Source organism: Falco rusticolus, chromosome 8 (assembly GCF_015220075.1).
Source record: "Falco rusticolus isolate bFalRus1 chromosome 8, bFalRus1.pri, whole genome shotgun sequence".
NCBI classification, from domain to species: Eukaryota; Metazoa; Chordata; class Aves; order Falconiformes; family Falconidae; genus Falco; species Falco rusticolus.
In genome coordinates this window covers 32,798,604-32,825,872 of record NC_051194.1, presented here as the reverse complement: position 1 = coordinate 32,825,872, position 27,269 = coordinate 32,798,604, and the positions used below count along the sequence as shown (strand labels likewise).

The following is a 27,269-nucleotide window of genomic DNA, read 5'->3' as shown; positions in this document are numbered from 1 at the left end:
AAACACAGCTCTCACTGGACCACTGTAAAGCCGATTATTTAACTGCTTTATCATTTAGAGAGCTCCTTAACTCTCAAAATACATCTGCCTGGAAAAAAAACTGCAGCAAGTTTCAGCAAAGCAATTTCTCTTGCACGTACATGAACAGCTCAAGTCAGCAAGAACTCCACTCACATACAATTTATTTGCGGACTTGCGTCAGCACAGCACAACTGACACTGTACTCAAGAGTTAGTAGCCAACCCTGCAGATTTTTCTGCAATAACTACTATTCAAGCTATTGCTGGGAAAATAACTGTCAATTTAGCCAACATTTTAGGGTTGGAGAGTACAAAAAAAACAGGCAGCTCAGAAGGTCTAAACTCTCCACTTGATACCTCTGGAGAATGATTGTTGCCTGCAGCTTTGCTACCATTTATGTCACCAGTTTACATTAGCCCACCATAACGCATGGCTTCACATACTACTGTTAACAAAACTTAAAACTTTCCCTTGAAGTCTAATTTCAGAAAGTTCCAACAGTCAAGTTAAAGCAACCCTGCTCAGCAAACAGTACTGGCATAACATAAGCAAGGCAAACACACCGATGGGTAAGCATCTTTGCAGTTTTGGACTATTTGCTACCTACACCACCTCAGAAAGCAGCGGACCCTGGTAAGCACTATTCACAGAAATTGGTGGAGCAAACCTCCACATTGTTTAGTTACTCTGAGCACAGTCCAGTGTGGTGTAGCTTACTACACATTGCAGCCCAAGGCATTTTGGTCTGTTTCTAGTCTAGTAGCTCTTATCCCTATTAAAAATGCATAGATATGCCCTTCCAGTTTTAAGATGTATTTGTAATTATGACTTTTAAAAGATTATACTGACAATTACACATTGTCATCCTGGGCTTTGCAGCAATAAAACACTGACTGTTAAATGTAATACACCAGTAAGGTAAATACACTCCAGGTAAGCACTTTGCCTTTTTAATAGTTCTGAACCACTTATTGAAACATATCAGATTAAATAGAGAGGATAATTATTACCACCCTCCAAGCAAGCAAGCAAAACCACGCTTAATCCACTATGTTATCTAAATATCAAGAAGGGCCATAAGCCTGGGCTACAACACAGGCAAAAAACTACATGGATCACCAACTCAAGAAGCAACAGCCAACAGTCTGAAGTCTAACTAGCAACCAGTTAGAAGCAGTCTATTTCAGGGTTCAAAACCGCTAAATGCCTCCAAGCTGTCCAACGGACCAGCAGATACTCTGTGCAACCCCTCAGGCGAGAGCAGAGCGAGAGGAGCAGTCAGGACGCAGGAGGGTGGGCTGCCTTTCTGGGGGATCCTGACAGTCCAGAGGAACAGGCTGAATAAGACCACCTGACCTACGACAAAAGCAATGCAAAGCCTTGCACCTGGGATGGACTAACCCATGGATCAGTGCAAGCTTGGTGTGTCACGCCAGACAAGAAAAATCTGAGGGACCTGGGTCTGGTCAGCCTCCTTCAGAAGCAGGGAAAGCCTAACAGAAATCTCACTGCTGTCCTCCCTACATATGGGGAAGATTGAGACAGGTCCTTTTCAGAGAGCTACAGCAGAAGGGCAAGCGGCAACAGTTGTAGCAAAAAAGACTCCTTGTTCGACACAAGGGAAAAAAAGTCTTCACAATGGTGGGGGGTAAGCCCTGGGCCAGGAGGCCAGAGAGGCTGTGGCATCCCCATCCTTGGAGATGCCCGAAACTCAGCCAGGGGCCCCGAATGACCTCTTCGACTTTGACACGGGCCCTGCTTTCAGCAGGATGGCTGGACCAGGATTTCCCAGAGGTCCCTTCCAACCCAAACTATTCTACAATTCTTAGATATAGAGAAATCAAAAATATTCCTACATTAAAACTGAGGCATAAGGTACTCAGAAGGTTTAAACTCTAATTAAGAAAATACAAGTGTTAACTTAACCACCTATGATTATGACAATATAAAAAGAGCAGGACTACTTTCTTCTTCAGTGCTTTAAGTGAACAGTGATTCCCAGACAAGGAACTATTCAAAACCGCTCCTTTTCATTGTGCAATGAGCACCAGGTATTATTCATTTTGCACTCATGTGCTAATAAAGAGTTTCCTTATGGTTTTCTTCTCTTGTGCTTATCATCAACATTTATGAAGGAGTCATGTACCGAACAATAAAAGGACAAGAATGTTATCATCCCATTTTACATATAGGGAATTGAGGTGCAATGAATTTTCAGCCTCTCAAAATTTGAGATAGATGTGGTCCAATTTTCATTTGATTCATACATTCAAATCACAGCTTCTGCTGATTTCAGCTGCAGCTGTGACCCTGCAAAAGTTTTGCAAAAATCGGAGCCAACTGTTTCAGACTACGCCTCTGAGAAAAAGAGGAACACAATGTTAGTGATTAAAGGGGAAAACCAGTTTAAACAATACGACTATTACCACAGAGGAAATCAGAGGCGGGGTCAGAAACCAGCTCCTTAATAGAGCATCCTGCTGCAGCTCTGCCCAGCAGATCTCATGCTTTCTTTTACATCTCCACTGCTAGGAATGAAACTGACTTCTCCACACAAAGTGGTCTCCTCAGTAAACTGATCTGTCAATGCCTAAACATTAATCAAGATTTTAAAGTTTGCCAGCTTCATTGAAGACTCAGGAATTTACACCTGGAAGGAAAAAGAAAAAATACATACCCATAGCAAAAAGCCTTCCCCTGACACTGACATTCTGGCTCCAGGGCAGGTTGTCAGATGTAAGGTTGTCACCTTAACACACCCAAAGAAACAGCGTTTCTCCCACCCCACTTCATCCTGCCCTCCTCTCCCACTTCAGCATTAGACACAGAGTACAGAAAATCTGAAATGGTACAAGCTTTGCAAGCATCCTAAAAAGAAAGTTGTCCAGCAACATTACCAGCAGGCTGCAATCACCTACAAGAATTCATCAGCATTGGCAAGTGATCAGAGTGCACGTCAAGGAAACTTCTTTAAGTAAACAGGGGTCCTTGCACACATGCCTTAAATTCCATGGTACAGTAAGTACAGCACAAGAACCTACCTAGGATAACCTAACAGCAGCAGCTGGCACTTTCTGCTTCTGCATTAAGCAATGTGATTAGGTCAGACACATACAGTTTGTTTTTCATCCTCTCTCTTGAGAGAGAAAGTGTGGGGCAGAACAGGATGTTAATGTTGTAGGCAATTTTAATTAACTTGCTGCTACATATTTATATTTGAAAAGGTGAAGCTGAAAACCACCCTTTGCACTTAATGAAGGATAGACAGTTGTAATGGCCATTAACCCCTATAGAGATCTATTCCACGGAAAATACAAATTATTTGTTATTTAAAGCCATTCAGAGTTTGTGCTTTTTCAGTTTAGCTTAACTTGAACTCCAAATGAATATCCCAGTACCGAACATGTGTACCCTGTGATGCCAGAACCAACTCCCCTATTTGTCACCCCTGCCCTAGCGAGTTTTACGGCCTGCCCACTCAACACCGGGATGCTCTGAGAAGCGAGAGAGGGACAGGGCTCGACAGCCGCTCCCTGAGGAGCCACAGGGCTGGAGAAGGGAACCCAGACCGTGCTGACCTGGTCCAGGAACTGGGTTCGGGTTCCCCACTAGAACATCAGCCACCATGAAGCTCCTGTTAAAATTACCCAAACCTGTTTCCCCAGGTTAAACTTATTACCCCACACACAGAGATTTACTTCTTAATTTACAACCCATCTGAGCTTCCATCTGCTCCAACCCCATTCTTCCAGGCCGTAAATTCATGTGTGAACATGAATGGCTCACCTGCATTTTGAGAAGCACTTGGAGCTTTGGCAGCTGGTAAAATAGGCTTGATAAAAGATGACCTTAATATTTTAATAACACAGAATGGATCCTGAGGTGGATATAACCAGCTGACCATTTTAAATATGGGCTTCTCATCTATTCTAATGAGCAAATCACATGAAGGGCAGCATTTCAATTTGGCGTTATGAATATGGTATATTCTTTAAGCAAAGTTTCAAATGAGGATAAAGAAATTCAGGCACCAGGTTTTTCAGCTGTTTCCTTCCAGCACAGCAAACAAACATGACAGTAGTCCTAATCAGATTTTTAATAATAAAAAGGAACAGAACACATGAAATTCCAAAAATAAATTCTGAATTTCACAGCAGCCACTCAAGAGACTCTTCTTTTTAGCACCCAGTTCATCACACCTCAAAAGGCCCCCAACAAGCCAGAAAGTGAGCAGTTGGAGCTTTTTGAAGGCCACGCAGTGGTGAGGTATCTACACAGGTCACCAGAAACAGAAGGAAGACCAAGGCTCACTCAGACACAGGCTTGACAGCAGAGCTGGCAGCAGAAGTGTCACGGCAGGGCCAGCAGAAACCCCACCCCACTGGTGGCCAGTGCCTCGATGTCACAGTGCCGGCAGGTTCTTCCAACAGCAGGACACCGAGGAAGCAGGGTGGGCTGTAAGAGCAAAGCAGATGCAGGAGCAGCCCTTGCCAAACCTCCCAGGTAATGCCACAAAATGACAGCCTCTCTCCCCCTCCACCACTGTGCACAACAAGGGGGTTACAGTTATTGATGACAGCAAATATACAAGAATTCCACATAGGATCCCAAAGAACTTTGTTGTAAGCAGTGCACGAAGAAACGAGGGAGACCGGTAATTAGAAGGAAGTACTAGGAGTACCAACATATTAGAGACAACTGTCCTAGGAGGACACTAACATTTACATCAAGCTTTAGGTTTCTTTTTGTCTTATCAAGTGATAGGGACTTTTAACTTAAATTCTGGCCTGCTCCCAGGAGGCCAGAGTTAATTAGGTCAGCTAACACACTCTATTGCAGCCTATGCAACAATTCAATGCTTATATTAATACTGTGATGAGAAATGTTAAGTCAGAGACAAGAATGGAGGACCAGCAAGGGAGAAGTTCACAGCATGAAGCGTTGTTGAACACTGGGATGCCTTTACCTCCTATATCTGTTTCTACCAAGCTGGTTTCAGCTTTAGAGGCCAAACAGATAAAATTTTATCCTCCCAAGATCAAACACTCTTGGAACATGACTAGAAATGCATAGAAACTAGAAAGGCTCTATATATTTTCTTGCAACTAAGAATGACATGAACACCTCCCTCAGTAAAAAGGATTCTTATCAACATCCGCTCAAGAAGATTGTATCAGTTTCAAGACAATCCCATTTATTACTAATTAGATCATTTTTGCAAGACAGTGTAAATAAAAATCATTAACTCTTCCACAGCCTACCGCAGTCTCACAGGTTTTGCTTCCACATGTCTGAAGTGCAAAGGACTGTCAGTCACCCTCCAAGTTAAGTGGGATCCAACTCATAAAAAAGCATTCCCTTTAAAATACATTCACGAAGAAAAGTTCATGATCATCTTGAAACACAGAATTAAAACATATTCATGTGTTTCAGCTACAAGCTCTTCTGTTACCTGCTGACCTGCTCAAACAGACGAGACTGAATTCAAGTCAGTAATTGTTTACTCCCTTTTTCCACCATTTATGAAGACTGCTTACATAGTATCCACTGTGAAATAAGCAAAGCCCTTAGAAGACTAGCAACTATTTCATTTGCTTAAAGTTTTGTATCCTTTTGCATTGGATACCAAAATGTTACCATGTTACTCTCTTTGCCAAAACCCTCTCTCCACTGTTTGTTTGCATTTCTGTTTGTTTACTCTCTGCACCTCTTACTCCAGCCCAAAGTCACCTGGAGTAGTTCTACAAAAGAATCTGCCTTAAGCTGATAACCTAATGACAAGCAGAAGCCACACAACATGAGGAACCCTGTTACCTGCCATTGCTACCTCTTGCAAAAAAAAAATAATTAAACAAGTAATATTAGTCCAGCAAGTTAACTCTTTTCCTTGGAACCTACTTTCATCCATGTTTTTCCTGTACTAACAAACATGAATGACCCTGCAGCATTTAAGTAAACTTGCAGGAACAGCTAACTAAAGTTAACTTGCTTCCTTTAAAAAAGGAGCAAACAACACAATCTGTAGCATTTTATAAATATATATGGCTAAATCTACAGTGAGCAGATGCTGAAACCATTGCAGAAATAGAGAACAAGGGCAGCTAGCCGCAAAAATATATGCAGAACTGAAAAGCAAATCAGTTTCAAAATGTAACTTGCAAGCTTAAAATCAGCAATCACTTGGGAAATTCATAAACATTTTTCATGTATTTCTACCGGCAAGGGAAGAAATGCTGGGAATTGGTTTACGTACTTGAGAGCAGAACCCTAAGAAAAATGTAAGAGGATGGCACATTAGCATGTCTCCAACTGGGAAAGACAATCTTGTGTCTCTAGTCAACCACAATGCTTTAAACTTTTAATTTTGTAGATAAATGAGAACCAGTAATTGCAAGTCACTTCTCAAAATTATCTGAGAGCCCCTCAAGCCAGGCTGAAAGAACTTGTTATGCTTCTCCTTAACAGCTCTCTATTTAGCTCATAGACAGAGATTCTGCTTTCTGGCTGTTAAATTTTTATGTTATTTGAACGACTACAACCCACATGTTACAGAAGTACCTGCCCAGGCTGTCTCCCTCCTCCCATTGCTTTGAAACTAATCTGTTTATTTAACCTAGAGCAAGGCAAAAACCAAATGAAGATGGTCAAATGCAAAAGCAGAATTGCTGAACGCAAATAATTCTTCATATGGGCAATGCTACACTTACTTCCCAGCTTGGTTACTGCTGAAAATAAAGAATGTGTTTAGAAAACATTATAATATTGAATTACTTTACCAAGTAATCTTTTAAAAATTTGAAGTCATTTGGAAGTCTCACCTCATGGTAACTGCTTCTCTAAATGAAAATAGGCATAAATAGTTTAGTGTGCCTTTTAGGCTCTTTCTATCTACTTAATAGCAAGTTAGCATTCACACTATTGCTGACCCCAGACAGGAAAATGCAGCCAAGGGTTGGTTGCTCTGATCATATACACAAAAGTGAACAACATCATTTCCTGTTAGATGTCTAGAAGAGCAGTTTCTCAAGAACTCTTAACTTCTATTAAGAAAAACAAAAAACAAAAAACAACACGCATCTTCCTGCCCTCTGAAGAAACCGAGCCTTTACAAACTTCAAAGGAGGCACTGCTGTAGCGGCTGCCTAAACTCACCATACACCAGATACAAGCAGAAAGTCTGCAAAGAGTTTCAGCTGTATCTTGACATCATCTGAAGTGTCTGGCAGCCTCTGGCTGTCGCTTCTCCACTATGATAAATGTTTGGTCTAACTATCACAGCTATTTTAAAATCTCCCTGTTATTCCCCTACAAAAATATAAAATTAGACTTTCTGCTTCATTTTTTATTTTCTAGGCATGCACTTTACCCCAAGGACGTGTGAATTTCCACATCTCTGAGAGATTCAGTTTTCATTATTTCAGGTTCCAGCAGTGCTAGAGATTTCATATTTTCTTCTCCCATAGTCATAATTCCCCATTTGGAGCATTAAAGTATCAAGTACCTGTTGTCCCATTTGCCTGACAACTATGCTACAGTAGTTTTGACAGGTTGCTTCACCAAATATAGAGCTATAGTTCTGCACCAGGTGCAGTCTACACTGAGCAGGTACTTCAGGATCCTTCTTCTGCCAAGCTGCGCGACCATGCATTGCTCACAGTCTGTGCTGTAAAAGTTAAAGATCAAACTTCCACCAGAAGTTCCCAGCAAATCCGTTTGTAAACTCTGTGTTTTAGACATTGATTATTAAAAGGGTCTTTCTTTTGTCAAACACATTGTAGACTGGAAGTAATTCACAAAGTGAAAACTAAGCTACAGTAGTCCTCCATCCAGGAGGACAAGAGAGTCAGGGGGGGAAAGCTGATATTTTGTGGGTAACTAGATATCGAGACACACATAGGAGTAAGTAACTGATTCCCAACAGAGCAGAGATTAACATTGAGGTACCTCAAGTGTCCACAATAATACAATTAGTACATTAAACTTGTCCCAATCATCTAGAAAGAAAAAAGGGGGGGTTGAAGAATACTTTGCACTAGAGTATTAGAGTAAATTAAACCAGATACTAATGGCTTCAAAAGTAACGTGGACAGTTCCTACTCACAGCTGTCAAGCCACCAACCTGGCTATCACTCAGAAAGTCAGTTCAACTTTTGCCCTCCAAGCCACAGCACCAGAACAGAAAACAAAACACTTGGAAGAATAATTTTAAAAAGTGGAATTTAACTGCATAGCAGTGATCTGTGACCACCATCTCAAATACACTACAGCAAAAAGGGGTTCAGGCAAATCAGGTATCTCATCCCTTCCACTGCCTCCAATTCCACATAAAAAATATAAAATATGCCCATTTAGATTTCACAGATTAAATCCTGTGTTTCACACGTGAAACATTTGCAAAATGCTTGGGCAGAGTAATAGACATTTGCATTAGAAAATTCAGAGTTATGTTTGAATCCTGAGCAAAAAACAAAAAGTTTGGAGGTGACTGGGAACAGCAGATAAGACAACCAGTAACTGAACCTGACAAGAAGCTTTCTCTAACAGCCTGAAATATTGGCCCCAAAATCACCACTTTTCTTTCTGGCACTAGTCACCAGAAAAGCAAATTATTGGTGACCCAGATTCTCAGCGATGACCGAGCTGTTCTCTCCCTATTAAAACCACCAGGCACTCACTGCCTGCCCCGCCTGGTGCCCATTTCTCCAAGCCCCCAGAGAGCCCCCATCCTGCACCGCACACAGATGCGCCACGTTCCACTTCTGCCACTTCTGCCGTTGCCACACGCGGGAAGTGGCAAGCCAGTCCATCTGGGCTGGCAGATGACAGCTTTGGAGAGGCTCCATTTGAAGGAGAAGTGTGCAAACTTCACATAACAGCAGTATTTTCAACAGCAACAGGGCACAATTCCAGTCGAGGATGAGAGACCGAAAAGCAGAGATTGGAGAATCTCACAAGCAACGCCACAGGGAGCCCGCTGCCGGGGGGCGAGCGGGAACCCTTTCAACCAGAAAACACGTCCGAAAAAAAGTGCGTGGAGACCCTCAAGTCCCTTGGACACACAGGCAAATCGTTCCAAGGAAGCATTTTAGCTTGGATCCGTATCAAACCAGCGCTGCGTGCCCGGCTTCTCCCGCTTTCCCCGCTCTCTCCTGCCGTGTGTGGTGGGCCCAGCATTCTGGAAACAAGTCAGATAAGGCACAAACTCCGCGCACACCCAGCTTCTCCACCAACAACAAAGAGAAAGCGTCAAAAAAAGAAGACTACCATCAAGTGCTTAAAGACGACGACCCCCGGAGCTAGAACTCGGCGCACAGTTTAGCTGCGGGGAAGGCTGGCACGGCCACGGAGCCCTGCCACAGCCGCACGCCCGTCCCGCGTCCGGCGCGGGGGAAGCGGGCCGCGGGGGGAGGCGCCGCGGCAGGTCCCCGGGCGTCCCGTGCGGCCCCGCACCGCCACACGGGCGCCACGGGCGGTCCCGGCACCCCGAGCGGCCCCGCCCGCCCCGGCGCCCCCCCGGCCCGCGCTCGGGCGTCCCGCGCCCCACGCCGGGCCCCGCAGCGCCGCGGCTCCCGGGCCCGCCGCGCCCACCTGTACTGCCAGCCCTTGGCGCCGCGGCCGCCGCTCTTGACGCCGCTCTGTCCCGCCGAGGGCGGCTGCTCCGACTTGCCCTCGCCCTCCGGCCCCTTCATGGCCGCCGCGGGGTCCGCGCACTGCATGGCGCCGCGGCTGCCCGCCCCGCCAGGGGCGCCCCCGGCCCAGGGCGGGCCGCCTGCCGGGGAGACGAGCCCGCCCCGGCGGCCCGCCGGCCCCGCTCAGGCCGCGCCGGGGCCCGGCCGCGCCCGCCCCATGCGGGCTGCGATGGCGGCGGCTGCCGGCACCCCCGCGCCCCGCTCGGCTGGGCTCGGCTCCCCGCACGGCCGCGGCGAGCTGGGGAAACCCGCCCTCCCGCTGCCTCACCCGGCGGCCCGGCCGCCCCTTCCGGGTCAGCGCCGCCACCATCTTTAGTGCGGGCAGCAGTGCCCGCCCTAGGCCGCTCTGCGCTGCTGCCGCGCTTAAAGCGATAGGAACCCTCTAAAATAATTTCAGACTCGCGGCTACAAACATTCTCCCCCCACCCACCCCGTGAAAGATAGGGATTGGAGGGGCGAGGGTCCCAAGCTGTTCGCATACAGGCTGTAGGAGCAGGGGGATGACAGCCCACTGCTGGGATCCACTGGGATCTAGCGGAGTGTGGGCAGAGACCACCAAACAGGGCCTCGATCTTCACTCACGCAAAGCCGTGGCACGGCCTGGCCTCCAGAGAAAACACGTTGTTCCTCCTGTTTTTCCTCCAGTTACTGCATACGTGGGCACCAGCCATGCAGGCTTTTTGTCCTTCATAGAGTAACAGCAGAGCTAAATGGGAGAGAGGGGCCTGCTTGTGTGTGAGCTCTCAGGCCAGGCATGGCTTTCGGGCAACAAAACCAAATGGACTGCAGCCGCGTTATTTCTTAACACCGGGGGCAGAGGCCCCTTGTTCTGGCTTCAATCAGTCAGCACAAGAGGAGGGCAGGATCAGACACAGCTGTGCTGAGCAAGGTTGTGGTTCTGCTCCGCATCTCATCGAAACGCCCTCCCCTGCTCTCCAGCTCTTTTGTTACCCACCTATAACAACCATCGTACAAAAGATGCTAGCGATTCCCTATGTGAGAATCCACACAGAAGCAAAAATGTAAAGGAGAACATATTTCAGACAAATAGTTTATTTAGAACATCCCCACAGTAACAGCTTCGTGCCCCATGAAAGCCACCCTGACGTTCCCATCTTCTACCAGCACATTCCTGCTTTCCTAGTGACATTCAAAACATCTTTGCCTTTGGCTAGCAAATAAGAATAGCACCTTATGAGCACTGTGTCTTTAAAATATATTTATAAGCTTTAATTGGCCTCTAATTTAGCACATATCCATCCATCAGCTAACAGACCCCTGGTGAGGACTGCCTGTTGCACCTACGCCTATAACCTCTCTTACAGAGACATAATATATTACCACTGCACAGGAATAAAATTCCCCACTTCTGCCTTTTTAGAAGCACCCTTGTCACTGCAGGGGAAAAAAAAAAGGGGCTTTTTCAGCTGCATTTTTCTCCTCTGGAACCACAGGCAAAGAGATCAGCACAGTCATGTTGTTTATCAAAGAACATTTTGGCCAGAACTGCACTCCTCTTGCCCTCCAAACATGTTAGTTCCTCCCCTGCCAATCACTTGATATTTTAATTGAATTAATTTAAATAATTGAAAATATAATATAATTGCATGGTATTGTAATGCATGCCACCACCACTGAAGTTTTCCTGGGAAAATGTTAAGCAAAAACAACTCAGGCAAGAATTCCACTTGTGTGTTTTATTTCCCTCCTGCTTGAGGACAACCGGTCCCAACAGAGACACAGATTGACCCATGCTAGACCTTTCCCAACCATCACAGGTGATCGGTTCCTCCACCTAGGACTTCTCCAACACCCAAGACAGGCCAGCTATCTTTAGTGCATGTTTCTGCGGCCCCTCAGCATCTGGTCCTGGAGCACCGGGTAGTAAACGCAGATTTGCTTCCCCCATCATACATTTGCTTTTTTCTCTCTTAAAAAAAAGTGTTGCACTTGGAACCAGAACCTGTCGTAAGATGGCATTGACAAAATGCTTAATAGCGTAGAAAGGCTTAAAGCTTAACCACATTTGCTAAGGATTTGCAGTTCAAGCTACCTTTTATCTTTAGTTTACAGCTGCTACTAATTATAACTTACTTTCAGGCTCTCAGTCTTCTTCCCTGGTTATGATTTAGTGGCTCAAAATGACCAAAATCCCACCCTGGCCTGTGCAATGCAAGCACAGCAAAGGGCGAGCGCTGAGGTCTCACAGCAGTGCCCTGCCTGAGCCTTGCCACTTGCCCTGAGTTCTAGGTACAGAGGAAGAAACGAGGAAAAGCTGCAGGTCTGGAAGAGGAAAGCAGGAATAGGATAACATACAATTATCAACATTTGTCATATCAAATCCTTGCAGGCCTGGATGTGGCTACAAGCTGAAGTGGATCATATTTTATTATAACTCATGTTAAAGTAAATTTGCCATAATTTATCATCCTGTTAATTTTAGAAAAGTGGGATCTGATCAAAACTATGCAGTGCTCTTGCTGATTTCTTTCAAAGCTTATAGTCTGGCTATGCATGCTTTTATGTAAATATATAAATACACACACAAGCATCTCTTCAGATCGGTATCATTTCTTCAGAGCAGAAAGATCTGTCTTCAAAGAGTAAAGCTATAAAATCCAATATATTTTTCATCACCAGTTTGCTTAAAAAAAAAAAAAAATAATAGAAATGATGATACAAGTTTTCTACCACTCCCTTGTTGATCAGACAGGATTTTTTTCCTGACCTAAGAAGTATCTTTGGATGAGACCAAGTTTAACATAGTTTTAAATGTGTGCCTTCCTGGTAGCTGGTCCACGGAAGATAAACAGTTAGTGCTCCGGTCTGTTAGGGGAACTGCAACCTCTACAGGCATGCAGAGGAACGGCATCAGTCCTGGGAAGGGAAAGCCAGAAAGTGCAGCCTGCCTTTATTGCGCAAGGAGTGGGATTTTTCACAATCATTGCTGAACTGGGGGAGCTGCTAGCTCGTGAAAAAACGACCAGAAAAGTAAGGTTGCTAATAGCACTTCACATCTGTGTCTGTTAATTGGACAATCAATAGTTCTTAGGGTTAGATTCTTTCTCAAGGCAACTGATGCTTGAGTTTATTAATAGTCTGGGTTAATGTCTCAACTAACCTTTACAGCTGCTGTGTGAATTGTTTTTCAGTCACTAGCCCCTTCTCCTAGAAGCTTTTCTGTTCCGTGCTTTACTCCTACACTTTTCCTGCATGGTTCCTATGGCAACTTGAGTATCTCTCCATCTGCTGTAGATCCCCATTATCATGTTTAGCTGCTTGTTATCTCAGTCAAATGCCATTTCCAGGTGTATCATGATAACAAGATCAGTTTGGAAACCAAACCAAAGCACTTGATAATTTTGTAGGCAAACCTGTCCTCCATAATTTGACTGCTATGTTACTCTGTAAGCTCTGCTTGTGATACACTGATGCTGAGCTATTCTCATTACCAGATCTCCTGCTTGTATCTGCGCGCTAACCAATTCTGCATCCACTTCATCATTTCCAAACGACATCCATCCATCCTTCTCTTTGCAGCCTCTGCTGCCTACAAAGTGGTATATTTGGATTCTGGAAAGCCTTTGTAGGTCTGTTGCCTGGAGTTTGACACCTATTTCATAGGAACTTAACTCTGAGTTACCAGTACTGTTTTTCTTCCTGCAAATGCATTTTTCAGTTCTGCTCTAGTCCTGTGGCTTCTCCTGAAAACCTACTGCACTGGATTACAGAAAACCCTGAAGAGTACAGATGGTTTGCAGTTGGCCTCTCAGTCTCTTCTTCTTGAATGCCTTAAATTACTTGGAATTACATAGATTTCTATAGGGCTAAAATCTAATCTCATTTTCTGCTAAGTACTTTTTTGGAGAACTAACTTAAGTGGGGGAAAAAAGTTCTTCTGATATAATCTGATTGGAACCCGCAGCAGAGAAATCAGCTGAATAAGTCGAGTAAAAACTTCATTGTTGATTTGTTTTCTAGATCCCATGAATCAGTAAAAGCAGACTGCAAGAAGTCCCTGTGGAAGCTGTAAAGCTGTAAGTAATTTGGCCTGTCGGCTCTTAGGGACACAAACTGACATTATTTATTTGTACCTAACATCCTGGAAGAGGTGCTTTGAGATATTACATGCTACATCAGTATAAATGGTTATTATTTACTACCTACAATTAAAAGTAATTAAGAATACAATAATCTGGTGGTTATGTACATACACATTTAAAACCATGCAAATCTTCCATTTAGAATAGAATTCAGGGAAAGCTTATGTGCAAAAATTTTCCACTGGCAAACAAAAAGGCCCATGATGTATGAGTAATTTTGATGCTAATGCCATCTACTGGGCTGTTTAGCATCAGGTGAGAGTCAGGCGTGGCACTTGCAGTTTGGGTAACATTGAAGTGGTCAGGAGTTTATGGTCTGCAGGCCTCAGCCAGTGGAAGGTTTCTGTGGACACTTACAATAGGGGGGCTCCTCCTGCACACCCAGGCTGAACTTGGAAACCCTTGTTCTAAACCTCAGACCTACCCCAACCTTAACTCTACCCAAGGCTCCACAGGTGAGAAAACTAAATGTTTGTGTCCTGCTGACATCAACCCACAAGGTTTGGCACAAAATGCTTGATTTTCCTCTTTCCCTGAACTCTGAAGCCTGCATCCCTACGGATGCTGAGGAGTGGTGCTATCTGGTCACCATCCCCAGGAAGTGCAAAACTCATATTCTGTTTGGCTTTCAAGTATTCACAAGACAGAAGAGGCTCCCTGAATCTTACTTCTCTCTAAAGAGAAGAGACAAAATAAGGCAAATGTGAACTGTAATGCAGACAATGCAGGACACCTTAGGAGCATGCAAAAAGCCGAGTGAAAAAAGGAGAAGGGAGTGATGTGCAGAGAAAACTATTCTTCAGCAATCCAAAATTAAAAGTACAGCTCAAAATCAAAACAAATCATACCTGAACAGGGAAGGAAAACAGGAACAAAAGAGGTTTAACTGCATGATTACAGAGGAATGCATCGCCAACAGTAACAGCAGGGCAGATACCTGAGAGCTGAAGGAATATATTGCATCATTTTCCACAAGGAAGAAAATACAACCCCAGAGAGCAGAGGCAGCACACTTAGACTGAAGGGCATGCATACGGATATTACCACATGCAACACAACCACAAAACTCAAGAACTCTTTACCCTTCACTTCTGAAGACTGAATAATCTCCATCACTGAAATCTATAGGCTCTTACGAGCAAAGGTTAGCCATGAGTAACAAAAGACATGGAGGGAAGCAGAAAATGGGTTAAAGTGCAAGCTAGGCAAGTTATATATAGACTAACCCAATATCTTTCTTTGCTAATTGCATTTGCAGACAAAGGAAAACTAATAAATCTTATCAACCTGGACTTTGGTAAAGCATTTGATTTGGCATTACCTAGATAATTATTAGTGAAACTTGAGAAGATGAGGATTGACATAAACACTATAAAATGCTGAAGGAATAGTACTGGGGGTGAAATCTGCTGATGGGGCTGATAGGAAAATCATAGGATTGGAGGAATCAGTCTACCTGAATAATTTTATTAATCAGCTTGGCGCAAAAATTGAGAAGTGGGGAAACAAAATTTGCTAACAACAAAGTTGGGAGACATTTTCAATGAGAGGAAGTCCTACAGGATTGGTATATCCTGGTAACAGAGATGGGATGAAATGTAACAGCGTAAAATGTAAGGACATGCACTGAGAGACTGATAACGTTTCTGCTGTAAATTGAAATGTATCTGCTATGAACAACAGAAAAGCCACATGCCTGATGTGGTTATTAAAAAGGTAAACGCAGTCTTACTGGTAGCAAGCCACGTTTTTCCAGGAAATCTATACAAGGTACCGGATACAGTTCTGCTGATATTTTAGGGCATCATTCAGGTTATCAGGGTTCAGCAAGCCTGAATTCATGCTGGAACAGGTACAGAGAAGTGCTATCCAAACAGTCAGAGGAAGAGAAACGAGGCGGTAAGAGAGTGTGTCCTGCTGAGCTTGGCAAAATAAATGGTGAGAAGAGCCCTATTCCTCTCTGTAAACATGTTTGAGGTTGAAGGTGGGCAGAGGGGGAAAAAAAGCACCAGGGCAGAAGAATCATTCACATTTATAGATAGCACTTGTGCTAAAGCAGATGGGCGTGAGTTGGATACGAAATGGGGAGAAGGGATCTCACTGTGAGAGGAGTAACAAGCAGCTTCTCAGTGGGAGAACAGAGGGCAAAAAACCTAACCGATTTTAAGACAGAGCATGGTAAGGCTGTGAGCTGGCAGCAAGAACTGGACAGAGTGTCCTTCCAGGTCCTGCCCTGGCTCGCCCAGGGAAGGAGAGCAGAGGACTGGCCCTATGCCATACTCACCTGGTTTACCTTTTGCACCCAATAGTATAGGGTGCCCAACATAACCAACCAGTGGCTGAGGAAGCAAAGCATGCAATGGCTACATCTATACCACAGGGCAAAGCACACTGCCCTTTACCTCGCCCTCAGGTCCCTCCCTGCAGGCCGCCGGGTCCCACTCTCCTCCCTGCCCACCTCTGCCTGCCGAGTTGGGCATTGCTTAGTCACATTTTTCAGGGTGTTCAAAGACTGCATTGCCGCCGTAGGAAGGAGCCACACCTGGATTAGCAAAAAAATGCCCTTTGGTTGCCCTAGCTTTGCACACTGACAGCGAGGTTCTGTTAGCAGCTGCTAGGCAGAGGAGGACTGTTTGCTGTGTTATCTGCAGCTGCTGACACGTGCATGACCCATTAGGTGCAGAAGATCAGGTGAGCTTGGGTGGGGGTGGCCTTGGGAGGGTTGTCTTTATCCTTCCTATTAGGTGGGCTGAGCTTTTGTGTCTGTGCTTGTGTGCTTATGTGAAAAACAAACATTGTGCCTTTGTGGGAAAGAGCAGATCCTTCTCCTTGCCTGATGAAACAACAGTTATCGTCATTCACCAATGTGTGCTACCTGGCTCCGGGGCTCTGGGATCTGACAAGGCACCCATTTCTCAGGCCCATCCTGTGTCCCCACACAACACTGACACTGAGACAGCCTTGATATCCCAACCTGCCACGTAAAACTGCCTGCAGACTGCCTAGAGCAGTCCTTTGTGCATGAACGCCTTCCTATCCATCACCATGGAGCAGTGACTGCACAAATCCAGAGGGCCGTTCAGCAGCAGCACAAGTTATCTACCTCCATGGCCGATTACTGCCACAAATACATGAGCTAATGGGTGCACTCAGAGTCCCAGGCCTTCACGAGTGCTGCCGTACCCATCTGCCTGCTCGTCACCTGCCACAGCCCCTGAGACTTCTCTGCTTGTTGCAAGCTCTTCTGTCCCCAGGCCCCAAGGGGAGGACACACTGAAGCACTGGCTTCTGCAACTAATGCATGCAACAGAAGATGTCCCTAGTCTATATAGTACATAAGACTGTAATGGTTTAATCTAAATTAATGTGGAAGCTCTTAATTACGAAGGGGAACTGTTTGGTGGCCTCTGGATGATGGGTTTATGTGCCCTCCACAGAAGATCTTTATGCGGGGGAGGGAATAAGTTAAAAAGAGAAGAGAGCTAAGACACACAGGGAAAGAGCAAATCATGGAGGCCACTGGAGGAAATGCACCTGGAACCGGAGAAAGGCTCTTGTGCCTCGGCTGTGCTCAAACTGCGTGCGGGTATTGCCTCTTCTTGCAGAGCTCCCCATCAGGCTTCACATGTGCCCAGGGTCCCAGCTACACCTTCCTTTTCAGCAGCCTGTCCTGGTAATTTTCTTGAGATATTACTTTGCAGGCTTTTGCTCTAGTTTGTTACGTCCCCAAACACTCTCACCACCATCAGGACATACCAAACAGCCAGGCCGATGAAGCTGACAGCAGGCAAGCTGAACATATGTGCTCCTCCAGAAACACCCATGGGCTTCTGAAAGGCTGGCAGCCAGCCTGGCTCTGTGAATCACAGGGTCAGGCATCCTTGCCTCGTGGTGCCAGAAACCCGCTGAGCCAAGCTGCGGTGCGAGGGCAGCAGATGTGGTCACCGCTGAGCCTACAGCCACCCGGCAGGGAAGGAGCCTGGGCATGGTGGGATGAGGGGAAGCAGGAGTGCAAGCGCGAGCAAGGAAGCAAATGCAGCTTTTTGGCTCAAAAATTATAGAGAAGGCTGCTATTTAAAGAGGAGACAGGGTGTAGCGGAGGGCCAACAGGTAAAATGTGGCAATTTGTGGGGCGTTATGCATGATTAGACCATATAGGGGAAGAGGAACAACACCATTTCATCCTTCCTTGCAGAGAGCTTTTAGTTAACATCCCATATTAAGAACTGTGACATAGTCCATGCTGTATCAGCTGAATTTGGCTCTGTGAATGCACCCATAGCCTTTCCCTGGTATGCCCATCATCTATCGGCAGAACATCAGCCATCATCTGTATGTCTGGCAGGACAGGTGGGACCTCGAGATGTTTCCCACTGCCCCTGATGGCCCAGCTTCTATCCCTCCCAAACTCCGGCACCTCACCCACCCTGCAGAAACCCTCGGGGCGGCTGATGGGAGGAAGGTCCCGCACGCCGAGCAGTGCCGGGCTGTCCCCTGTTCCCCACGCAGGTCCTCACCCCCGTCAATTTCAGAGCACCACCGTTTCCCCGCTCCCCTTCCAGGGCACTGAATCCCCGCGGCGCCGGGCAGCACCTGGGGGCCCGGCACCGGCCCAGGCAGAAGAGCCCCCGTGGCCGCGGGGGTGGTACCGGCACTGCCCCGGGCTGTGTGTATGGGTACCGGCACTGCCCCCGGGGTGTGTGTGTGCGTACCGGCACTGCCCCCGGGGTGTGTGTGTGTGGGTACCGGCACTGCCCCCGGTGCCACCGCCCGCTGACGCCCGTCCCTCCGCAGGCGCCGGGGGCCGGGCCGGTGGGGGCGGTGCTGGCAGCCGGGCCGGGCCGGGCCGAGCCGCGGGCAGCAGCGCCGGGCGGGGGGCAGCCCGCAGCATGTCGCCGCTCCGCGTCTGCATCGTCGGCTCGGGGAACTGGTGAGTGCCGCAGCGCGGGGGGGCATCCCCCGTCCCCCCCCTTTCCCACTCCTCCTTTTTTTCTCCCCTTTTCCCGTTCCTTCCTCGTTTTCTCCCCCCGCCCCCCCCCCCCCCGGGGCGGCACACCAGAGGTGCCCCGCCGCCGCCGGGGGCTTCGCAACAGGTGCGGGGCGGGGGGCGCCGAGGGCGGCGGAGCTCCGTGGTCCTGGAACCGCGGCCGCGGCGCCACCGTGCCCGGCCTCCGCCCGGCGGGCTGCGGGGCAGGGACCGCCGCCCCCGCGGGTGCCCCGGCCCGAGCGCCGGGGACGGGCCGGAGCCTCCTGCCGCGCCGAGGCGGGGGAAGCCGGGGCAGCCCGGGGACAGGCAGCGGGACCCCGCCGCGGCCGCGTGTGCCCGCGGCAGGGCCCCGGTTCCAGCCTTCAGTGCGCGGCGAGCGGTGATGCTGTTCGCATTCTTTGGAAGGAACGGGGGTACAGGCTGCATTCGCAGCCAGAGCTGAGCAGCACCCTTCACCTCCCTCCTCCTCGGCACAGCGCTTCGCATCTTGGCGCAGACACTGCCGTGTACTAGCGCTGCCCTCGGCTCCCCCGTTTAGCCCCATTCATAAGGCTATGTTTGCTACTGCTCAGTCCTTCCTAGCCTGGACAAAAGCAAGGCTCTCCAGAGCTCCTTGGGTCTGACAGACCCCACTGAAGTCAGTAATCCCGATCCCACTGCAATTTGCATCTTAGTTTTCTTACGGTTTACGTAAGCTGAGCACAAACAAATAGACCAACATGCACCATGCACGTGCTTGAGATCTGCAAACCCAGCCTTCAGGTAGCTTTGTGGACTGTTTTTGTACAAGGAAAGCAAGTTCCTTAAGATTTTTGAAATATCTGATAGCAAAGTGGAAGCAAATGCCAAAAAAATAAAATCAATAGATGAGGGAGTGGTTGCTTGTGAGCTGCTGAGAACATAGCACAGTTAAAGCATGGCTCTTTGCCTTCCTGCCTTGCAAAACCAGTCCAGTGTTTTCCGAGCCCCCACATGCATGCTCTTTCCGGATCACAGACTCTTTGTGCATGACACCTCCCAGATACCACCTTTCACAGGTAACTGCACAGCTGTTCTTCGGGAACTCATCATCACGCACCTGGCTGTCTCTGGCGCTGATGGACAGAGTCCTGCCCCATCAGTTCTGCACCAGCATTTCCCCAACTGCCACTTTTGACCATGTCATTGCAGCATTTGCATCCTTCCCCTGCTGCCCTCTTCTCCCGCACCTTAACCACAGGCGGCCAAGCCTGCGCGGGCAGCTTGCTGTCGCTTCCAAGCCCCTCAGCAGCCATGGCCACACATGCTTTTAACTTGGTCAGCCCTCAGCGACAGCCTTCATCGTTCTTCGGCTGTGTTCTGAGGCAAGAACCTCCTGCCTTTCCCAGGCTGTCTCCTTGCCATAACACATCCTCCAAAGCCACGTAGTTGTCTGTCTTCAGATCTGTACTCAAAGTTCTTTTTTCACTTGTACCGACAAACCTGGAAAGGGTTATACCACAGAGATAGAGACCCCAGCTCATTCAATACTACCTGCTTACTCATAGTGCCTGTCTGTCTGGGCCCAGCTCTTGCTTCCTACTATACACATAGACTGTAAAATCCTTGGGGAGGAGATAAGCATTGTGCTCTGATATTTAAATCATATCTATTCATAGCTGCTGTAGCAAAACAGGTTGTCGTAGCACAACATAGAAATGCAATATTTATCTTTGGCAAACATTTTTTCTTATGTTCCTCCTGGATATTTGGGTGACAGTTCAGATTGCTGCTTTTGAGTGTTTCCTGCAGCTCGGAAACGTGGTTGACACATGACGCAGCATGTTGCAATATCTGATGCCAGCTGCAGAAGTTCAGCAGGTCACAGGGACTTACTAACTCAACGCTGCCAGGAGATTCAGGAGCGATGTGGTTAAGTGAAATAAGCGCTGCACTGCATTTTGCGGTTGCCAGCCAGGTGCAGGAGGGTTTGCGTTTACGCTGATCACGGTTCAGTTACCTGTTTTTAAAAACAGAGGCTTAATTCACTTCCTGGCCCTTCAGAACCCACAAGCTCTCCCAGTCTTCTAAGATTCATTTGGACTGTGGAGTCCCCAGCAAAGATCCAGCTTGAACTAGGGTTCCTGTCTCCCACATGAACAGATGGCCAGGCTTTTTACAGAGGTACACAGAAGGAAAACAAGAGCCAATGGACATAAATTGAACCAGGAGAGCTTCTGACTTCTGACTCTCTATATAAAGAGAGAAGAGAAAAAAACCCCACCTATATATACAATAATAGAATAGAATATATGGAATAATAAAGCATTGGGACAGGTTGCCCAGAGAGGAGGTGGTCCTTAGAGAGTTTTCAAGACTTGACTGAATAAAGTCCTGAGTAACCCATATGAATGCACTGTTGTTCCCACTTTGGAGATCCCTCACTGTCCCAACCTGAGCAATACTATAATTTAAAAAAATTGACTAAGACAGACACTGGAGGAAAACATAATCATCTTCAAGCATCTAAAGGAGAAAACCAATATTCCACCCTTCTAGAATAGAAATGGGCTTAAACCACAATAAGAAAGACTTAGGTTAAACATGACGATGATCTTTCTAATACTAAGAATAACAAAGTCCTGGGATGGGCTGGCTGGGATGGCAACTGCTGAGGTCTTTAAGACCGCCCTGGAAAAACTATTAGGAACAGCATAAATATATTTGACTGTCCTTTGTATAGGGAAGGAACTAGCTGCTTCACGGGGTCCCCTAAGCTCTATTTTTCACCAGATCTGATGTATGCCACAAACACTTTCATAATCACATGTGGAAATAATGGGTCTTATTTGAGATATTCCACATCAAAGCTTTCTCATTATACTGATAGGAAGCCTCCAGATAAAAGCTTTCTTTTTTTTAGCAATATTTAAATCACTTCCAACAGGAATTAACATAATTGGGGGGAAAAAACCCTGACTGGCAGTTTTCGCTTTTTAAAATTATGGAAGTGGAGTTCTCTGCCTTCTATTAATCTTCTCTAAACTGAGTTTTAGAGAAAATAAAACCATGGCAAGGTCTTCATATATGAGCATCCTTGGTTTTGTTTGAAGGAGCAGCCACCTTCTGCCAAGCCTGCATAGTCTACCAAACACTGTCCTCACAGACAAAGCAATTGTTCTTCCCCAGGCTGATAAGCGGTGGCTGAATTTTAAATGGACCAAGTAAAACAAAGCATCAGGCTTTGAACTGTTTAATGGGTTTGTGGCGAGGTATTTTCCCTGACTACTCAATGCCTTTTAAAACCGTTTCTCCCCCGAATCTTCATCTAAATAGAAACCAAAGGAAAATACTATCATTTATGGAGCCACCTTTATGCCTGAGATACCTTCACCGATATCTTATCAACAGGAAAATACTTGGGTGACAGTGTCCAAGTGCTATGGTAATAACAGTTCTGCTACAAGATCAGATTAATCTACTGAGAGTTGCAAGTTCTAATCAGGATTTCAGAAGTTAGAGCTGGAGTCTGCATCTTTCAACAGAAAGTCGTATGAACTTGGTACATAACTTGAAAAGTTATTTTTATGGATTGGCTTAAGGTCTAAGTTTGTTGTCCAGGTTGTGGAGACTCCAGCACAACCAGGACAATGAATCTAGACCTCAAGTTTATCTGAAAAAAAACCCAACCCAAAAACCCCTTTTCTTATTAATACATACATCTCATGCAGAACCAGAATTCATCCTCAGCTCAAGCCTTGATTGTGCTCTCTGTTGATAGCAGGGAAAGGAAACCAGAATATAAGTAATTTTATAAACAATATGACAATATAAATGTACAATATGACTGCATGCTTTCCTTCAAAAAGGCAGAACTCTTACAGTAAAGGTTCACCCTTAAAACATTTCCCTAAATATTTTAATGGGCCAAACCCAATCATCCTTTAAAAAAAACCAACAAAACCCCCAAAAAACAACCACCACTAAAAAAACCCAAACAACAAAAAAAAAAAAACCCACCCCAAAACAAACAAATAATCTTTCCCCCCCCCAAAAAAAAAAATAAACAAACACACACAGCAACCAACCAAACAAAATATCCCCAAAAGCCAAAAAAGCATTATGGCAGCTTAGGATATAGCATACAGTCAACACTGGGCAAAGTGAAACCTGATCTCAGTAGGATTTCTTTATCTTTAAGGATTAAGGTAAAGCCCTTATTCTTTTATTACTTATTGAGCAATTCAGCCTTGTTCAAACCTGTTACATCAAAAATATGGTTAAGCCAAGGACAGTCAGTTACAACATGGTTTCCCTTTGAGCCAGTGACAGCAGAGACCTACCCAGACTTCGTCTCGGATATACTTGGGAACTTTATCAGTTCCAGAAAACAGCACAGCTAAATCTTGTTCATGCTCCTCACAAGCGGGTCAGAGGACAAGAGGACTGGAGCTGCTCTTTCAGTTGTGATAGTAAAATGGCCAGTACTTGAAAGATTAAAGTAGCATTAACAGGGAAAGAGGGAAGAGAGGAGTAAAAATAATCACTACTCCTCCTCTTATAATTTAAAGAGCATTAACCAACAATGCCAATATTTTCTGCTGGATTTTTAATTCTCTCTTGCCAAGAAAACAAGTGAATGTTTGCAAAGCTGCAGTGGCAATGGGGAAATAAAATTGTCTGAACTGAGATCAAAAAATGCTCAGTATGACTGAAGAAAAGTAAACTGGATGGTTAAAATATCCTCAGGCTGCAGCTACTACGGATCCTGTTACAGTACTAATTAGAACAATAAATGTAGAGAAACCATCAGGTTGAAGTTTGGTTTGGCATTTTGTTTTTTTCTTAAGAAAGGAACAATTTCTGAGGATTTAGCTCTTACATAAAATCCTTATTGCAACTGTTTGGTTATTGGTAGGAAAGAGGGATGCATCTGTTTTAGATGAGATGCATGAAGACTGTCACAGCAAGATTATTCAGCACTGCTTTACATTATTTTACCTTTGTTGGTCTTCAGAATAAAAGAATTACCCGAGGAGAAAGACAGATTTTAATCCCAGATACTGTATTTTTAGTACTGTCGATGATAAATCACATTCCCACTCTGTAGGACTTTAGAACCCTTGTTACAATTATGTTTTCTCTGATTCTGCTGTGTTTTTAAACTGAGGGGGTTTTGATGGAGGGTAGTGGATAAAGCTTTTTGATAAGTATAGCAAGCATCTGAACAGCTTGAGAACACAGGCCTTTCATGAGTTACTGTGTTTAAAGTAATTTGTGTTCCCAGTCACAATAAAACTCTTTGTTCCCTATTAGTTATTTCAATTTTTTTCTCTTTAAAGGGGATCAGCCATAGCAAGAATCATCGGCAAAAATGTCCAGAAGTCCAACAGATTCGATCCTACTGTCAAGATGTGGGTATTTGAAGAGATCATCAATGGAAGAAAACTCTCAGAAATAATCAACCAGGAACATGAAAATGTTAAATACCTACGTGGATACAAGATACCCAAAAATGTGGTAAGTTGGCAGGGGGGAAACACTGAAATATTTTTTATAAGGGAGGCAACGTCTGGCAAAGCTAAAACTAGGAATTCACTGCTTTATTCTTGTTTTCCACCTAACTTACTCCAATATAGACATATAACTCACTGGAATATAGTTCACTTCTGTGACTTCTGCTTGTCTAGTATGTCACACGCAACTTCAAACACCCAGCTGACTGTGCTGGGTGCTGGTAATGCACCGTCCTTCTCTCCAGCAGGAAAGCAGCATAACTCTCGAAAGGGCAGGCAGAGATCTGTCTACTCAGAACGGAGGTACGTCAAACCCACAGCATCTTCTGGAAAAAAAGGGAAAGCTACTGCTCTCACTTCTTCTAAAAAAAGAAATCAACAGCACAGCTAACAGCTGCGGTTTACAAGGAGATGAATAATGAGCTGTTGACTCAAGGGTGATTTCAGGATAGCAACACACTGCTGTAATTAATAGTGCTGTAAATTCCACAAAAATATAAGGTATTTAATTTTCATGAACATTTAAAATACCAAGTTATGCCCCTCGACTTAAATTAACCATCTTGCCTAATTTACTGCTACTGAAGCAAGCAAGGTGAGGGGTTTTGGCTGTTAAAGGTTTTGGCAAATGCCACTGTTTTGTGAGTCAAAGAAAGTAGCACCGCAACTCCAGAACAGCTTCAGTTGTAAAAGGCAGTTAAGGTGCTGCATGTGGTGGGTCTCCTTGCTTGGAGAATGGTTTTATGTAGTGCTGCGATTGTATATTTGCACTCTGTGGTTTGAACTTGGCCCACAGTTCTCCTGGGTTACAACTGACTTGTCACTGTTATTTTTACAACCCTCTAGCAGATCAACAGGCTTGGCATCATCACCTGAGATCAGCCTCATCTTGTCTATAGCAAAGTCTGAGGCTTTACCAGCAGAAATTGGCTGGTTGCGGTAAAGCTTGGGGGGACCCCCATACCTTCATCTCCAACTGAGAAGAAAAAAAACACCTACCTAATTTTTCCCTTGCATTGCTCTGCAGGATTTTGGAGAGACAGGAGCACTGTCTGTACAGCACTGCCAGCCTCTGCTGCTTTGCTGTTTTCCTGGAGAAGCAGCCTTGCTGGCAGCACTTCTGGTTCTCCCGCTGGGAATCCCGCTTGCTCAAAGGCTGTATGCTCCAAGGCTGCATTCAAGGGCAGTATTTTCTCCGATTGTAAACTGCTGGTGATAGCAGGCTCAAATTCACCTGCCATTGCCTCTGTAGCATGGCTTGAATTGTTCTGAGTAATGTTAGCATTTGGAGGAAGATACAGCTTGCTACTTATTAAGCATGTTTTATAGTTTTTGTAACTATTGGTCAAGTTACTATATATTTAAAACAAAGACACATACCCCCCAAAGATGATGATATCTCTGCCTTTTGATATAGTTGATTCCTGAGGAATTCTCTGCTAGTGACCTATGGAAACTAAAGACTGCCAGAAGATGCTGTCTCACCACCCTGGTTTGCTCCTGTGCTCCCCAGTGCTACCACTCATTCCAGAACTGTATGGGGTTGCTCAGTATCTTCAGGAACCACCTTAAGAAGCTGAACCAGCAAAGGGGCTTCCCAGGATGCTGCAAGTTTAGGAAGTATATCATCTTCCCCAGGTTATCCACATAGGGCTGGGATAAATGATGAAAAAAATTGTTAGGAATCCATACCTAAAACAGGCTGCTTTGGACATTTCAGAAATCTGTAGCTGCTTGCCTGAAGAACTAGCAGCTACACCACAGCACCAGTTAAAATTAAGGCCATTTGCAACAAGTCTGCTATGGCTTCACCATGCTGGTATCTTGCAAGGTGTGAGGATTCCTACCTGGGGCTCATTTTGGTTGTCACTCTTATCCCAGGTGGCTGTACCAGACGTGGCTGAAGCAACAAATGGGGCAGATGTTCTAGTGTTTGTTCTGCCACATCAATTCATTGGACGAATCTGTGAGCAGATTGCAGGCCAGATAAAACCCGGGACATTTGGGATTTCCCTGATCAAGGTAAGTTGTCATTTCCACAGGACTCCATACAGACTCAGTCTGTACGGAGTAAATAAATAGCTTCAGTTTAAGGGTCGGAGCTCCAGCCCTCAGCCATACGCTCTGGATAAACACGAGCATTTCTTTGTGCAAGAGTTCAAAACTTACCCAGCCTCTGCCAGTCCTTCTGCTGCTCACGTGGCCACCGAAAGATGGGGCAACCCAGCTGGAGTATGTCTTTGCCAGCCATCTTTAGCCTGGATCAGTTCCTGCTTGGACCAGCTTGGAGGTGAAAATGGGCAGAGGGAGGGCTGCATAAACCGGTGCTGCTGCCAGAAAAAATACTCACCAGACTACAACCTCAATTAACTCTTAACTGTAAAGAAGAATGGGTCTTGGAAGTCCCTATTCCAAGTACACACAAAACCCATTCTTGGCAATTAAAATGGCACAATAACACTAATCATTTTGCAGAACTGAAGCAATTTCAATGTGGCATGAACTGAGGAATCTCTTTTTCATCTTAGAGGTACCAGATTATCATAATCTTAAAATGAATTAAGAGAATCTCAAACTAAAAGCCAGAGGCAAAGCACAAGAATATAGTCTACTGCTTCTTCTCTCAATTGCATTACAGGAAATACCCAATTTAAAATTGTAGTAAAGAAATGTAATTTGAGTTCTTAGACTGCAATACCAGCTCTTCCCTTCCCCGCCCCCTTTCCCTTATACAATTTATCTCACAAGCAGCAGTACACAGAGGAGAGGAGGGTGGGAGAAGAAGGAAATACCTGAAAATTTACTACTTTCTTTAGCTTAAAAAAACCCCAAAGACAATTCAGTATACTTCTTAATACCAATGAAGCACTCAGTTTAATACTTAGATCTTGCAAAAAAGCCACTGCTTTTAGGCTTAATTTAAAAGTCTGGTCCTGTACCGCAGGAATTTAACACACAGGAAAAATACAGCATCAAAGAAAACCTCAGGACAGCA

At 45.5% G+C, this 27,269-nt stretch overlaps 2 protein-coding genes and 1 long non-coding RNA gene across 4 annotated transcripts in view; 1 reads left to right on the top strand and 2 right to left on the bottom strand.

Annotated features, from left to right (window-relative positions):
- The window catches only part of OSBPL11 (oxysterol binding protein like 11), a 43,031-nt gene extending 33,225 nt beyond the window's left edge, over positions 1–9,806 (bottom strand). Inside the window, exon 1 of the mRNA XM_037396778.1 lies at positions 9,610–9,806. Coding sequence (XP_037252675.1) covers positions 9,610–9,737 — 128 coding nt within the window. The 5' untranslated portion in view covers positions 9,738–9,806. The remainder of the gene's footprint in view (positions 1–9,609) is intronic.
- Positions 9,807–10,837: 1,031 nt separating this feature from the next.
- The window catches only part of LOC119152611 (glycerol-3-phosphate dehydrogenase [NAD(+)], cytoplasmic-like), a 24,210-nt gene continuing 7,778 nt past the window's right edge, over positions 10,838–27,269 (top strand). The window contains exons 1-3 of the mRNA XM_037398138.1: positions 10,838–18,743; positions 24,101–24,278; positions 26,156–26,296. Of these exons, the coding sequence (XP_037254035.1) occupies positions 18,148–18,743; positions 24,101–24,278; positions 26,156–26,296 (915 nt within the window). The 5' untranslated portion in view covers positions 10,838–18,147. The remainder of the gene's footprint in view (positions 18,744–24,100; positions 24,279–26,155; positions 26,297–27,269) is intronic.
- On the bottom strand, positions 20,409–25,926 carry LOC119152613. 2 transcript variants are annotated; one of them, XR_005105819.1, is made up of 4 exons: positions 25,274–25,926; positions 24,411–24,600; positions 22,479–22,529; positions 20,409–21,008 (listed from the first exon to the last, which is right to left on the bottom strand). It is a non-coding gene; the product is annotated as an uncharacterized LOC119152613 (long non-coding RNA). The 2 variants fall into 2 exon arrangements; XR_005105818.1 differs by having other exon boundaries at positions 24,411–25,926.